We start from the raw sequence: 11,339 nt of genomic DNA, 5'->3' as shown, positions 1-11,339 counted from the left end.
CCCATAGCTCGATATTTATTGTACATTTATAGCAAGATGTAGACGATTTTGTGATAAGAAAACATTTGGAATTTAAATGCGAATTCTTTAGCCTGTGGGAAATACGATATTCGAGTACAAAAAACAATGCTAAATGCAAATGAAGTGCCATTTTTTTGAAACATAAATCTCACGAGAAACTGATACGGCAAATATAAATTAGAATTTATGTGATTTACAAATATATTTAAATTAATGATATTAGGTGTAAACCAAGCAGATTTTACATCGACTTTTTAAAAAATATATATATATATATATATATTATGCATTCAGCATATATATATATATATATATATATATATATGGAAGCAACTACTAATAAATAATCCTCTTCCAGTCCCACCAAATCCGTAGCAGAACCTTCCTGGCCGTAAGTCACCCTTAGTTTGAGGGGCTTCACCGTTTGAGGTGTTTCACCGCTCTTTGACCACCACATGCCGGTCAACTTCGAGCATTTCTCCGTTTTTATCGATATTTTCGACGACCGGGCTAATAAATTTCTTTTCCCACATCTCTATAAACCAAGTTTTGGTATCACCCCCATAAACGGTACAAGCCATTTCATATTTTGAAGTTCTCATCCAAAGTGGTTGTAATTTGCCATTCTGCCTTCTTTTTGCAGAAAATCAAATTTTGGTATGTTGAAGGTCTTGTTTTCAGATTAATTTTTCTTTTTAACACAATAAGTACTAAATTCTATATATACGGAAAAAATGTCTAGAATCTAATAAGTACTAAATTCTAATAGGAAAAAATGTGAAGTACTCTCAGCAAAAAAATCATTATTTTGTATTTCCTTGGCTTTTTATTTTCAGTAGAAATTCTCCCATAAACGTATTTTCATTTATGAACATTGAAGCAAAAACCCTCAGCCTTCGTTTAGCTACTTATTCTAGATATTTATGCAAATTTCGTATAAAGTGAATAAATTGAAAATAGCTTACAATTTGTTTATGCTTTATTCTCTTCAAACTTCATTACGTTCGTTATTCATTCGCCACCCTGCCCGTAATCCAAACAGCATTCATTGCTTTTCCCTATGTGTGTATGTGTGGGTGAGGCTGTATGTGCGAACATTGAAAGTAATACATACGAGCAATGCAAACATTAAAGCTCTTTTCTTTTTTTGTACACACAATTCATAATTCATTAAGAGTATGTCTTGAAACCCCCTATCCCTCTTGATACATAGTCTCACGATATTCAATTTCATCATATTTATTTGATGGGCACGAACGCATTCACACATACCCACATACATACTGCTGCTACATATGTACTTTCGATTCCAATGAAATCCCAACGTCAAGGTGTTAGTACAACAAAAAATTAAAATAAAAAGGATTTCTTCAGGTATTATGTTAAGTGAAAAGCTATTTGTAATCAAATCTATTGTTATTGCATTAAGAAAAAAATGTTTTTCTTAGAAAACGTTTTTCATTTTTCCTAGACAAATTTTGCCAATGATGATTTGTTCTTGAAATATTATGTATTTTTAAAATAAAAGACATTTGAATGGTCTCTTTCAATCAAAACAATTTGTGAAATAGGCGTAATAGAGCATAAATAAAGATTTCATCAATCCGTTGTTTACAAATTGAAATGCATTTAATTTGGAAAATTAAATTGAAAACAATAATTCATTTGAAGGGGAATTCAAATATAAAAACTAATATATAAACAATAGAAAACTGTATGAAAAAAGTGAGGAGTAAGTATGAATATGTGACTGAATTCTGAAAAATACTGCACATTATTAAATCATGCTTAAAGCACGAGGAACATTTTAGAGACAATATAATGAAGAGGAAACTATCCTTACCGGCAAAGATAGTTCAATATTTTTATAAAAAACAAAATACCTAACCTTTTTTATTGAAATAGTTTAACTTGATCTTTTTTTTTGATTTTTTAAAATTTGAACTAAAAGCTTGCCTTTACAACCGTCATTAATATTTACAAATTTACAATTTCTCTATATAAAATATTGCAGTGGCTTTTCATACCATTGTCACCACCTTTTTTGAAAGCTTTTCGCCAAATATAATAACTTCCGGTTGGTATCTTCTCTACCACCAAAATAAGCTTCCATTTCAATGTGCTAAAAGTTAAAGTACTGCATTTCCATAGCAACAACCAAATAAAGCTTTACTCTCATCAACATTTTTAGCTTTCAAAGCACACTGCTGTTATAATTCATATATTTTAAATAGTTATTTAAGGTAACAGTGTTAAATAAAGCAAATTCAAATACTGTTAAAATTTCAAATAGAGAGAATAATAATTGATCCGCTTAGACCATTGTTATAAATTCCGGATTCATATAAGAGAAACCCAAGAAATCACCCTGATCCAAATTCATCATAAACAATTTATCGGTGGGTGTTAAATCGGTTTTCTCAGCGGTAAAGGTGGTATCGAAATTCGATATATCTTTGCGATGTTTCTAAAGAGGGAAGAAACAAAACTATTTTTAAGACCTTTCAAAATCTACTCCACAAACTTACAATTTTGGGTATAATTGGTGGTTCCATGCCCTTGTCTGCAGCCGAATCCCAATCAATAATGTTATAAAAGGGATGGGTTTGAATTTCATTGCGTGCAAACTTCCCGGCACCCAAACGATTGTTCGGCTTCTTGGCCAAGAACTGAAAGCAGGGATTAACATATTAAATTTCGAACTACAGGCGAACTTCTTTATAAGTTAGTAATGAGAGCCAACAACTAATTACTATGCTATAGCTATAATTCATAATAGCAATATTTTGTGTATTAGGAATTTTTAAAGGTAGATACATTTGGGAGTATTTTAGTAACTTACACTAGTAATAACATCCATGGACTCCTGCGAAAAATGTTTTGGAAATACTGCCTTCTTTTCTTTGATATTCTTGTACATGGCGGCATCATCTTCACCTTCGAAAGGTTGTTGGCCAGCCATCATTTCGTACAAAAGTACACCATAGGCCCACCAATCAACGGTGTGATTATAAGGTTCATAGGCCAAAATCTAGGATACATTTGTTTTAATAAATAAAACGATCCAATATTAAGAAGAAGTTTATACCTCCGGAGCCAAATAACAGCTGGTACCACAGAAGGTGCGAGTGGTGTCATTTTCTCCCACATTATCCTTGGACAAACCAAAATCGGTCAACTTGATATGGCCATCCAAATCCAATAAAATATTATCCAATTTCAAATCGCGATAAATGATTTTACGTTCATGCAAAAAGAACAAGGCCAAGGCAACCTCAACGGCATAGAAACTACAAGAGGATATTGTAGAGGTCACATTCAACTTATTTGCAGGATATTTTATAAAAATTATAATACATACATGGCCACCGATTCCTTGAAACGTCCATATTTTTGCAATTGATAAAGCAAATCACCACCCTTGCAATATTCCAATACAAAGAATAAACGGTCCTGTGGAGAGACAAGACGAATTATTTTTTTTTACTTAACAAACTATTTTCGATTTCAATTTACCATAGTCTGGAAGCATGAATGCAATGATATCAAAAATGGTGACTTTCCCGACAGTGCCAATATGAATTTCTCCGTCATTGGCAATTCCATATCATCGGCCTGTATAATAATATCCTTGCGGAGTACCTTGACGGCATACAATTCATCGGTACCACGACGTTCGGCCAATAGCACCTTACCAAATGAACCTTTGCCCAAAACTTTAATGAAATTAAAATCAGCAGCCCTAATCATATCACGTTTGTTCATGTTGTGTGGCATATCCTTGTTGTCCATGCGGCGTTTGTTGGTCTTCTTTTCGGTCTGGAAAAAACATAGGTAAAAAAATGTTTACTTAGAGCGTATTAAGGAAATTCAAAGCAAGAGTTTTTACTATTTCCATAGAGGAAGTTGTTATTGTAGACAAAAATTGCACGTAGCAAGTCTTTTTATAAAAAAAATGTACTGCTGAGAAATCGTTTTTTCAACAGAACAATTGTTCTGGATAAAATTATTTTCTCTTTGAAAGTCGGTTATACAAAAAATATCTAAGTCATTGAGAAATATAATTTTGCATAAGAACATCGTTAGTGATAGGTAAACATTTTTACAAAAAAGTTGTTTCTATAGGATTTTTTATATAATTACCTTAACCTCATCCCTGAGGCGAGCAATGTCATTGACGGCATCAGTGCAAGGTATATTGTAATGTTCACCTTCAACTTGCGACAAAAACTTGTACCAGCCATCAATTGGTTCCTGGAATAAAAAAACAAAATTCATTTAAAATGTATCTTGAGAAAAATTATTTCTAATTTACCTTTTGAATTTCCTCCATGCTGAAGGAGAAAGAGCCCATAAAATCGTTACGAGAAGTACGATCCCAATCCCATACTTCTACCAGTAAACGCTTTTCACGATCCTGGGGTCCAATGTCGCTATAATAGAAATAAAAGATAGTAAAAATCATTTGGGGATAAGAATGGAAAAATTTTTACGAAACTTACAAAGTAAACGATTCATTGAAAACTGGATTCAAATTCTTTTGAATGGTCTTGGTCTTCTTTTTGGTTTTGCCACTGCGATCTGGATGTAGCTGTATGGCAATATAAGGATCGCTCAAGCCATTGGTATCCATGGGAATTAGGTTAGCGGCTTCCTTGACTAGAAATTTTACAAAATGTCAAATAATATCAAAGAAGAGAGTTAAGTCTTCTACTTACTATCCACTTTCAATGTATTTCCCTTCATTTCAACATACAACAATAATTTGCCACGAATTTCCGTAATATCAGCACCGCACAATGGTGGAACTTTATCCTTGCAATTATGATGGACATTCAAATTGCAATCTAGAAAAGTTTTTTGTTTATAAATTGATTAACTCAGTTCTGATATGGCACCACAATTTCAAACTTACTATCACACTTGACACCCTGATGCTGGACACCATGCAACAGCAGACCACAATCATCACAGAATGTGGGAGCGGAATATGTTGTGGAGACCCAAGCATGTTTAACTTTGGCACACTCGCCATCAATATCGGTCTCCGTGCCAGGACATTTGAAAACCACAAATTTACAGCATTTCTGATGGATATTAAAACGGCAATCTGTAAAAAAACAACAGTTGCACAATACAAAAAAAATGATTAATGGCGAACATAAAATCCCAAACCATAACGAAACTCACCTTCACATTGATAGCCCTGCTTGCCAAAACCCCTGTTATTCACGAGCACAACAAAAAACACATAAACCAATTTTTAATTTAATTAAAATTCCTTTCCATTCGGTATTTTTGAAACTTTTTCTATCGTTGATTGCATAACTGGCTTACCATATAAATTCCTTGCAGTGGCCACAGTAGGTGGGTTGCTTGAAAAATCTCACGGCAAACTTATGACCATTAATAATTTCCAATCCTTTGCGTTTCATGCCACCTCGCCTAAGGCGATTTTTCATATAATTGGTAAATGCCCCCTCACCCGCAATCTGTACCAAATCCTTGGGCGCTCCCCCAGCTGCTGCAGCTGGTGCTGCTGCCGCGGCTGCCATTTTATTATCCTTTAGCGGTTATCCTTTTTGCAGAACAACAGAATTATACTTTTTTTCGTTTTTTTGGATTTTTTCACTTTGAAATCTGAAATTTAGCCGTTGGCTGACCAACAGTGACTGATTTCATTTTCAAAATCATTTGCTAAAGAAAACCTCTAAAGGAAGCCTTAAAAGTGTCAAATGGCGTTGTCTTTGTGGAAGGGGGACAATGTTTTAGGTATTTTATGTATTTTTTCGTTAAACGTAAGTTTAAACAATTGTTTAACATCGATGAGGTCAATGAATATATAACAGTGATGATGTGTGGATAAGAGGCGCAAAGCAAAAATAGAAAATTAAATATGTTTATATTTTTCAGTAGTATATTTAAATGTAGGGTTTAACAAAACAAGCAAGACGAAGGGTATCCACAATGTATTCTGAAAATATTTTCTATATTAACAGTATTTCCATAATATATAAATATTTGCGGTACAATGACCTATGTCAATATTTGCTTATAGATATATCTGAAAAATTTCCACAGGTGATTCAATGACTTCAAACAAGTAAAACCTATCCCTTTATTCAAAAAAAATTAATATTTAAACATATGTTTACAACAATTCAAGTCCAATACCACTGACCAATAAAAACAATATTCCACCAAGTTAGATTGAATCAAGTGTTCCGCTTGTAAACATTGCATCACTTCAAAATCGTCACCCGTAAGCGGCTATAAAAGCAATGTCGAAGTGGCTATTTACTTCAGATCGAAGAAAATGAAAAACAAGATCAGCTCTTCAAGTGTTGCATTCATCCTCCTCACCCTAGCCCTAACATGGGCTCAAAAGGAGCCACAATTCGTTGACAACCGCAGCACAATTGTGCATTTGTTTGAATGGACCTGGAAGGAGATTGCACGGGAATGTGAGGAATTTTTAGGACCCCAAGGATATGGCGGTGTACAGGTAAGTCTCATAACTAATATTAAAAATGTTTACAAATAGGATTTTTTTCTTTGAAAACAGATTTCACCACCCAACGAAGTTATAGTGGCGGACAACAATCCCTGGTGGGCCCGCTATCAACCAGTCTCTTATAAACTCACCTCAAGATCAGGTTCGGAAGCCGATTTGGCTGATATGATAAGACGCTGCAATCAGGTGGGTGTACGCACCTATGTTGACATAGTTGTCAACCATATGTCGGGTTATAAAGATGGCGACACCTTGGGTACTGCCGGTTCTGTGGCCAATTATGGTGAACGTAGTTGGCCTGCAGTACCTTATGGTCCCAGCGATTTCCATCCAACTTGTGATATCTCAAATTATCAAGATCCCCTACAAGTAAGGAATTGTCAATTGGCTTCATTGGCTGATCTTAATCAGACGGTGCCACATGTTCGCGATATGATTGTTGAGTATTTGGATCATTTCACGGATTTGGGAGTGGCTGGTTTTCGCATGGACGCCGCCAAACATATGTGGCCCGGGGATTTGGAAGTTATTTATGGCCGTCTTAAGGATTTGAATGTGGATTTTGGTTTCCCTGCCAATACCAAACCTTATATCTATCAGGAAGTCATTGATTTGGGAGGTGAAGAGATTAAGAAGTAAGTTTTACGAATTTACGATGAATTTTTAATTTCTACCACTCCTTTTCATGTGCCCACTTTACTTTATAGAAGCGAATACAATCACTTGGGTGCTGTAACTGAATTCAAATTTTCCACTGACATTGGTTTGGTGTTCCGCAACAAAATCCCCTTGAAATCATTGGAGAATTGGGGCCCTGAATGGAATATGCTGCCATCGGAAGATGTCATTGTCTTCGTAGATAATCATGACAATCAACGTGGCCATGGAGCTGGTGGTGCCGACATACTTACACACAAAGTTCCTGAGCTGTATAAACCTGCTGTGGCCTTTATGTTGGCTCATCCTTACGGCAAAGTTGCCAGAGTTATGAGTTCTTTTGCTTTTGCCAATAGTGACCAAGGACCTCCGGCCGATGAAAATGGAAATATTAAGGACCCCAGCTTTTTGCCCAATAATCAATGTGATACCGACAGTTCGGGTTGGGTATGCGAACATCGTTGGCCAGAAATTGTAGAAATGGTAAAATTCCGTAATTTTGTCAATGATGCCCCCTTGGAGAATTGGTGGGATAATGAGAATAAACAGGTGGCCTTTTCACGTGGCAACAAGGGATTTGTTGCCTTCAATCAGGACTTGGATAATGAGTTGCAGGCTAATTTACAAACCGGTTTAGCTAAAGGTGAATACTGCGATGTCATTTCTGGTGGCAAAGTTGACAATCAATGTAAAGGACATAAAGTGGTGGTGTCAGAAGATGGTTCGGCTAACATTGAACTTGGCAAGGGACCTCAATGGTTGGCTATTTCCAATCAATCGAAATTGTTGTAAATTGCATTTCAAATTCTATTTCAATAAAGAATGTATATTGTATGAATTTTCTTCTCTTAATAATATACAGATATTGTCAAACCCCTAACAGAAATGAGAGTAAATTTTCATTAATTAAATTTTCCATTTACGTTATTGTTACGTTTTGAGTGCTGACACGCTTGTAAAGTAAATATGTAGTACATATGTGTTTTATAATTATAAATAAAATATTCAAAAACAAATAAACATATATACATACATACTTCCGAATACAGTGCCAACAAGTGCTCTCATCGTTTCAAAACAAAAACAATGCAACAATAAGTTCTTATCTCTAAACGAAGCATCTGAGATTGCTGGCAGTATAAAAACAATTGTAATTCCCAGAACCTAAGTCAGTTCAAATCGAAAATTATTATTTGCACTTCAATCATGGTTGGGAGGCGGTTGTATTTCGGATTTTTATTGATTTTTCTATTGAAACTTGTGGCTGCTCAAAAAGAACCATTGTTTGCGGACAAACGCGGTACTATTGTGCATTTATTTGAGTGGACTTGGAAGGATATTGCCAAGGAATGCGAAGATTTTCTGGGGCCACATGGTTATGGTGGTGTACAGGTGTGTAAAAAATTGAAAATGAAGTATTAAAAAATAATAAGTTGTAACAATCTCCAGATTTCCCCACCCAATGAAGTGATTGTACAAGAAAATAATCCCTGGTGGGCTCGTTATCAACCCGTGTCTTATATACTTACCTCCCGTTCCGGCAATGAAGCTGATTTAGCTGATATGATTAAACGCTGCAATCAAGTTGGCGTACGAATTTATGTGGATACTGTTGTAAATCATATGTCCGGTTTTAAGGCAGGTCAAACGATGGGTACTGCCGGTTCCGTCGCCTATTATGAACAACGCAATTGGCCAGCTGTGCCATATGCCGCAGCTGATTTCCATCCGACTTGTGAAATTCAAAATTATCAAAATGCCACTGAGGTTAGAGATTGTCAATTGGGTTCGTTGGCTGATTTGAATCAAACGCTGCCGCACGTACGCGATATGATTGTTAATTATATGAATCATTTAATTGATTTGGGTGTTGCTGGTTTTCGTATGGATGCTGCCAAACATATGTGGCCGGAGGATTTGAAGGCAATATATGGCAGTTTGAAGGGACTAAATACCAAACAAGGTTTTGTTGCTAACGCCAAGCCGTATATCTATCAGGAAGTCATTGATTTAGGTGGGGAACCTATAAAAAAGTGAGTGCATTTTAATATTTCTTACAAATTGTGGGTACCTCTAAGTGAAAAAAAACGATGTGAAGACGAACTCAATAGAGGATTATGATCATGACCATGGCAACAACAAATATATTATTTTCGAAGATTTCATAGCATTTTTGTTCTACATGAAGTTTTATCTATTTGTACATATATGACAATGAAGTTGTGTGATATACTCATCCCTCTCTCTTCTTCCTTTCAGAACCGAATACAACCATTTGGGCGCTGTAACGGAATTTGTATTTTCCAAAGCCATTGGTGAAGTGTTTCGTGGTAAAAAATCTTTGAATACTCTCAAAAATTGGGGTCCCGAATGGGCTATGTTACCCTCCGAAGATGCCATTGTATTTGTGGATAATCATGACAATCAGCGCGGTCATGGAGCCGGTGGTGCTGATATACTAACACACAAAGATCCTGAATTATATAAAGCCGCCGTGGCCTTTATGTTAGCCCATCCATATGGCAAAGTAACCCGCGTTATGAGTTCCTATAGTTTCGCGAACAGTGATCAGGGACCACCAGCCGCTAAAGATGGTACCATTACTGGACCAACATTTTTAGACAACAATCAATGTGATACAGCGAAATCGGGATGGGTTTGTGAACATCGTTGGCCCGAAATACATCACATGGTGAAATTCCGTAACACTCTCAGCGATCAACCCTTGGCAAATTGGTGGGATAATGGTGGCAATCAGATTGCCTTCTCACGGGGCAATCAAGGTTTTGTGGCTTTCAATATGGATAAAGATAAGGAACTAAAGGCTAATCTTCAAACTGGCCTACCCAAGGGAGTTTATTGTGACATCATTTCCGGGCGTAAATCTTGTAATTCTTGCACCGGACTTAAAGTCACGGTGGGAGCTGATGGCAAAGCGGACATATCACTTGCCAAAGGTCCCAAAGTTTTGGCTATCTATAATCAATCCAAATTAACTTGAATTACAAGTTCATGCAATACAAAATTCTTTAAGTGGAAAATGAGGCCAAAAAGTGAACTGGATTTTTTATTTATAAATAAAAATCGGCAAACAAAAAACTTGTGCCACTAACATAACCATCAAAATAAAGTTTGTTACAATTCACAAATCGAGTTCAATTACATTGCAAGGGAATAATAATAAAAATCATAATACCAACAAAGCCCCCTAAACAAACCCACTAACACACACACCCAACTACAGATGAACTAGACCTCATTAAACAACAACAATAACAGCACCTAACATTGTAGGACAGGGTAGCAAGTGCAGCGCCGGCATCAGCAGCCCATCATAACGAAACACAAAAAAGAAAAAAAAACGAAAAATCAAAACTTTATCGAGGTAAACAACCTAAACTCAATCACCCTCAATATTGAAAATGCACACACACGCACGCACACAGCTACCTACAACCAACCAAAGAATAAAATGCCAAAGAAGGAAATACTTCCACTCCCACATTGAACAAGCAAAGCAACTGAGAAAAAAGAATTACTCCAACAATGATTGCTTATAATTTGTTTTTGCTTACTATTGTGGTTGTTGTTGCTGCTGTAGTGTACCGAGGAATGTAAACACCATAATCATCATTATTATAATAGTAATCATTGTCTAACATTGCCACCGTCATCATCATCATCAACAGAATCGCCGCCATCGGCATTTACCATCCTCATCATAACCACCAAAAACAGCAGCAGGAGGAGCAGAAAGAGTGGCAAGTGTAGATCTCGTGCTTCTCTTAGCATGGCTGGTTGCTGTAGTTGTTGTTGTTGCTGCCATCATTAAATGCATTGACATGCTATTGACGTCATCACTTTTGTCTGCCTGCAAAACACGTTTTAGCCTTATTTGCCATAGTTGTGTATGTATGTATGCATATGAACACACAATCGTTTGTATATATGTATGTATCTGTTGTGTATATATGGCATTATTCCAAGAAACACCAATATCCACAGCCACCTTTCGTTTCGGCTGAAAAAAAACAAAAACAAATCAGCAAGTTCCACTTAGTCACAACTTTAGTTTAGCTTCGCGTTCTCTCCATTTTATTTTCAGACGTGAGTTTTCCATTAATTTTCTCCCAGTATTTCCAATAAT

At 36.0% G+C, this 11,339-nt stretch overlaps 3 protein-coding genes across 3 annotated transcripts; 2 read left to right on the top strand and 1 right to left on the bottom strand.

Annotated features, from left to right (window-relative positions):
- Positions 1-2,334: 2,334 nt before the first annotated feature.
- Positions 2,335-4,701, bottom strand: LOC133334418 (protein kinase C, eye isozyme-like). The gene is made up of 9 exons (XM_061542713.1): positions 4,524-4,701; positions 4,337-4,454; positions 4,165-4,275; positions 3,538-3,840; positions 3,383-3,474; positions 3,110-3,311; positions 2,864-3,052; positions 2,550-2,690; positions 2,335-2,488 (listed from the first exon to the last, which is right to left on the bottom strand). Exons 1-9 carry the CDS (start codon positions 4,652-4,654, stop codon positions 2,336-2,338), a joined length of 1,440 nt encoding a protein of 479 aa, XP_061398697.1. The 5' UTR covers positions 4,655-4,701; the 3' UTR covers position 2,335.
- Positions 4,702-6,337: 1,636 nt separating this feature from the next.
- Positions 6,338-7,984, top strand: LOC133334402 (alpha-amylase A-like). The gene is made up of 3 exons (XM_061542698.1): positions 6,338-6,526; positions 6,587-7,170; positions 7,243-7,984. The coding sequence occupies exons 1-3, from the start codon at positions 6,338-6,340 to the stop codon at positions 7,982-7,984; spliced, it is 1,515 nt and encodes a 504-aa protein (XP_061398682.1).
- Positions 7,985-8,398: 414 nt separating this feature from the next.
- Positions 8,399-10,193, top strand: LOC133334401 (alpha-amylase 2-like). Its single transcript, XM_061542697.1, has 3 exons — positions 8,399-8,584; positions 8,642-9,225; positions 9,452-10,193. Exons 1-3 carry the CDS (start codon positions 8,399-8,401, stop codon positions 10,191-10,193), a joined length of 1,512 nt encoding a protein of 503 aa, XP_061398681.1.
- The last annotated feature ends 1,146 nt before the right edge of the window (positions 10,194-11,339 follow it).

Source organism: Musca vetustissima, unplaced genomic scaffold (genome assembly GCF_032173495.1).
Source record: "Musca vetustissima isolate MV318-11 ecotype Yass unplaced genomic scaffold, APGP_CSIRO_Mvet_v1 utg4101, whole genome shotgun sequence".
In the NCBI taxonomy this organism is placed as follows: domain Eukaryota; kingdom Metazoa; phylum Arthropoda; class Insecta; order Diptera; family Muscidae; genus Musca; species Musca vetustissima.
The sequence above is the reverse complement of the archived record's forward strand: the minus strand, read 5'-3'. Positions and strand labels throughout refer to the sequence as shown.

Bases quoted from the DNA above. Each gene is read 5' to 3' on its own strand.
- LOC133334402 (XM_061542698.1), top strand. From the start codon at position 6,338: ATGAAAAACAAGATCAGCTCTTCAAGTGTTGCATTCATCCTCCTCACC. The intron at 6,527-6,586 runs GTAAGTCTCATA...CTTTGAAAACAG, and splicing joins AAGGATATGGCGGTGTACAG to ATTTCACCACCCAACGAAGT. The intron at 7,171-7,242 runs GTAAGTTTTACG...TTTACTTTATAG, and splicing joins GGAGGTGAAGAGATTAAGAA to AAGCGAATACAATCACTTGG.
- LOC133334418 (XM_061542713.1), bottom strand. From the start codon at position 4,654: ATGGATACCAATGGCTTGAGCGATCCTTATATTGCCATACAGCTACAT. The intron at 4,276-4,336 runs GTAAATTAGAAA...TTTTTATTCCAG, and splicing joins GCATGGAGGAAATTCAAAAG to GAACCAATTGATGGCTGGTA. The intron at 3,841-4,164 runs GTAATTATATAA...TGTTTTTTCCAG, and splicing joins GCCTCAGGGATGAGGTTAAG to ACCGAAAAGAAGACCAACAA.
- LOC133334401 (XM_061542697.1), top strand. From the start codon at position 8,399: ATGGTTGGGAGGCGGTTGTATTTCGGATTTTTATTGATTTTTCTATTG. The intron at 8,585-8,641 runs GTGTGTAAAAAA...AACAATCTCCAG, and splicing joins ATGGTTATGGTGGTGTACAG to ATTTCCCCACCCAATGAAGT. The intron at 9,226-9,451 runs GTGAGTGCATTT...TCTTCCTTTCAG, and splicing joins GGTGGGGAACCTATAAAAAA to AACCGAATACAACCATTTGG.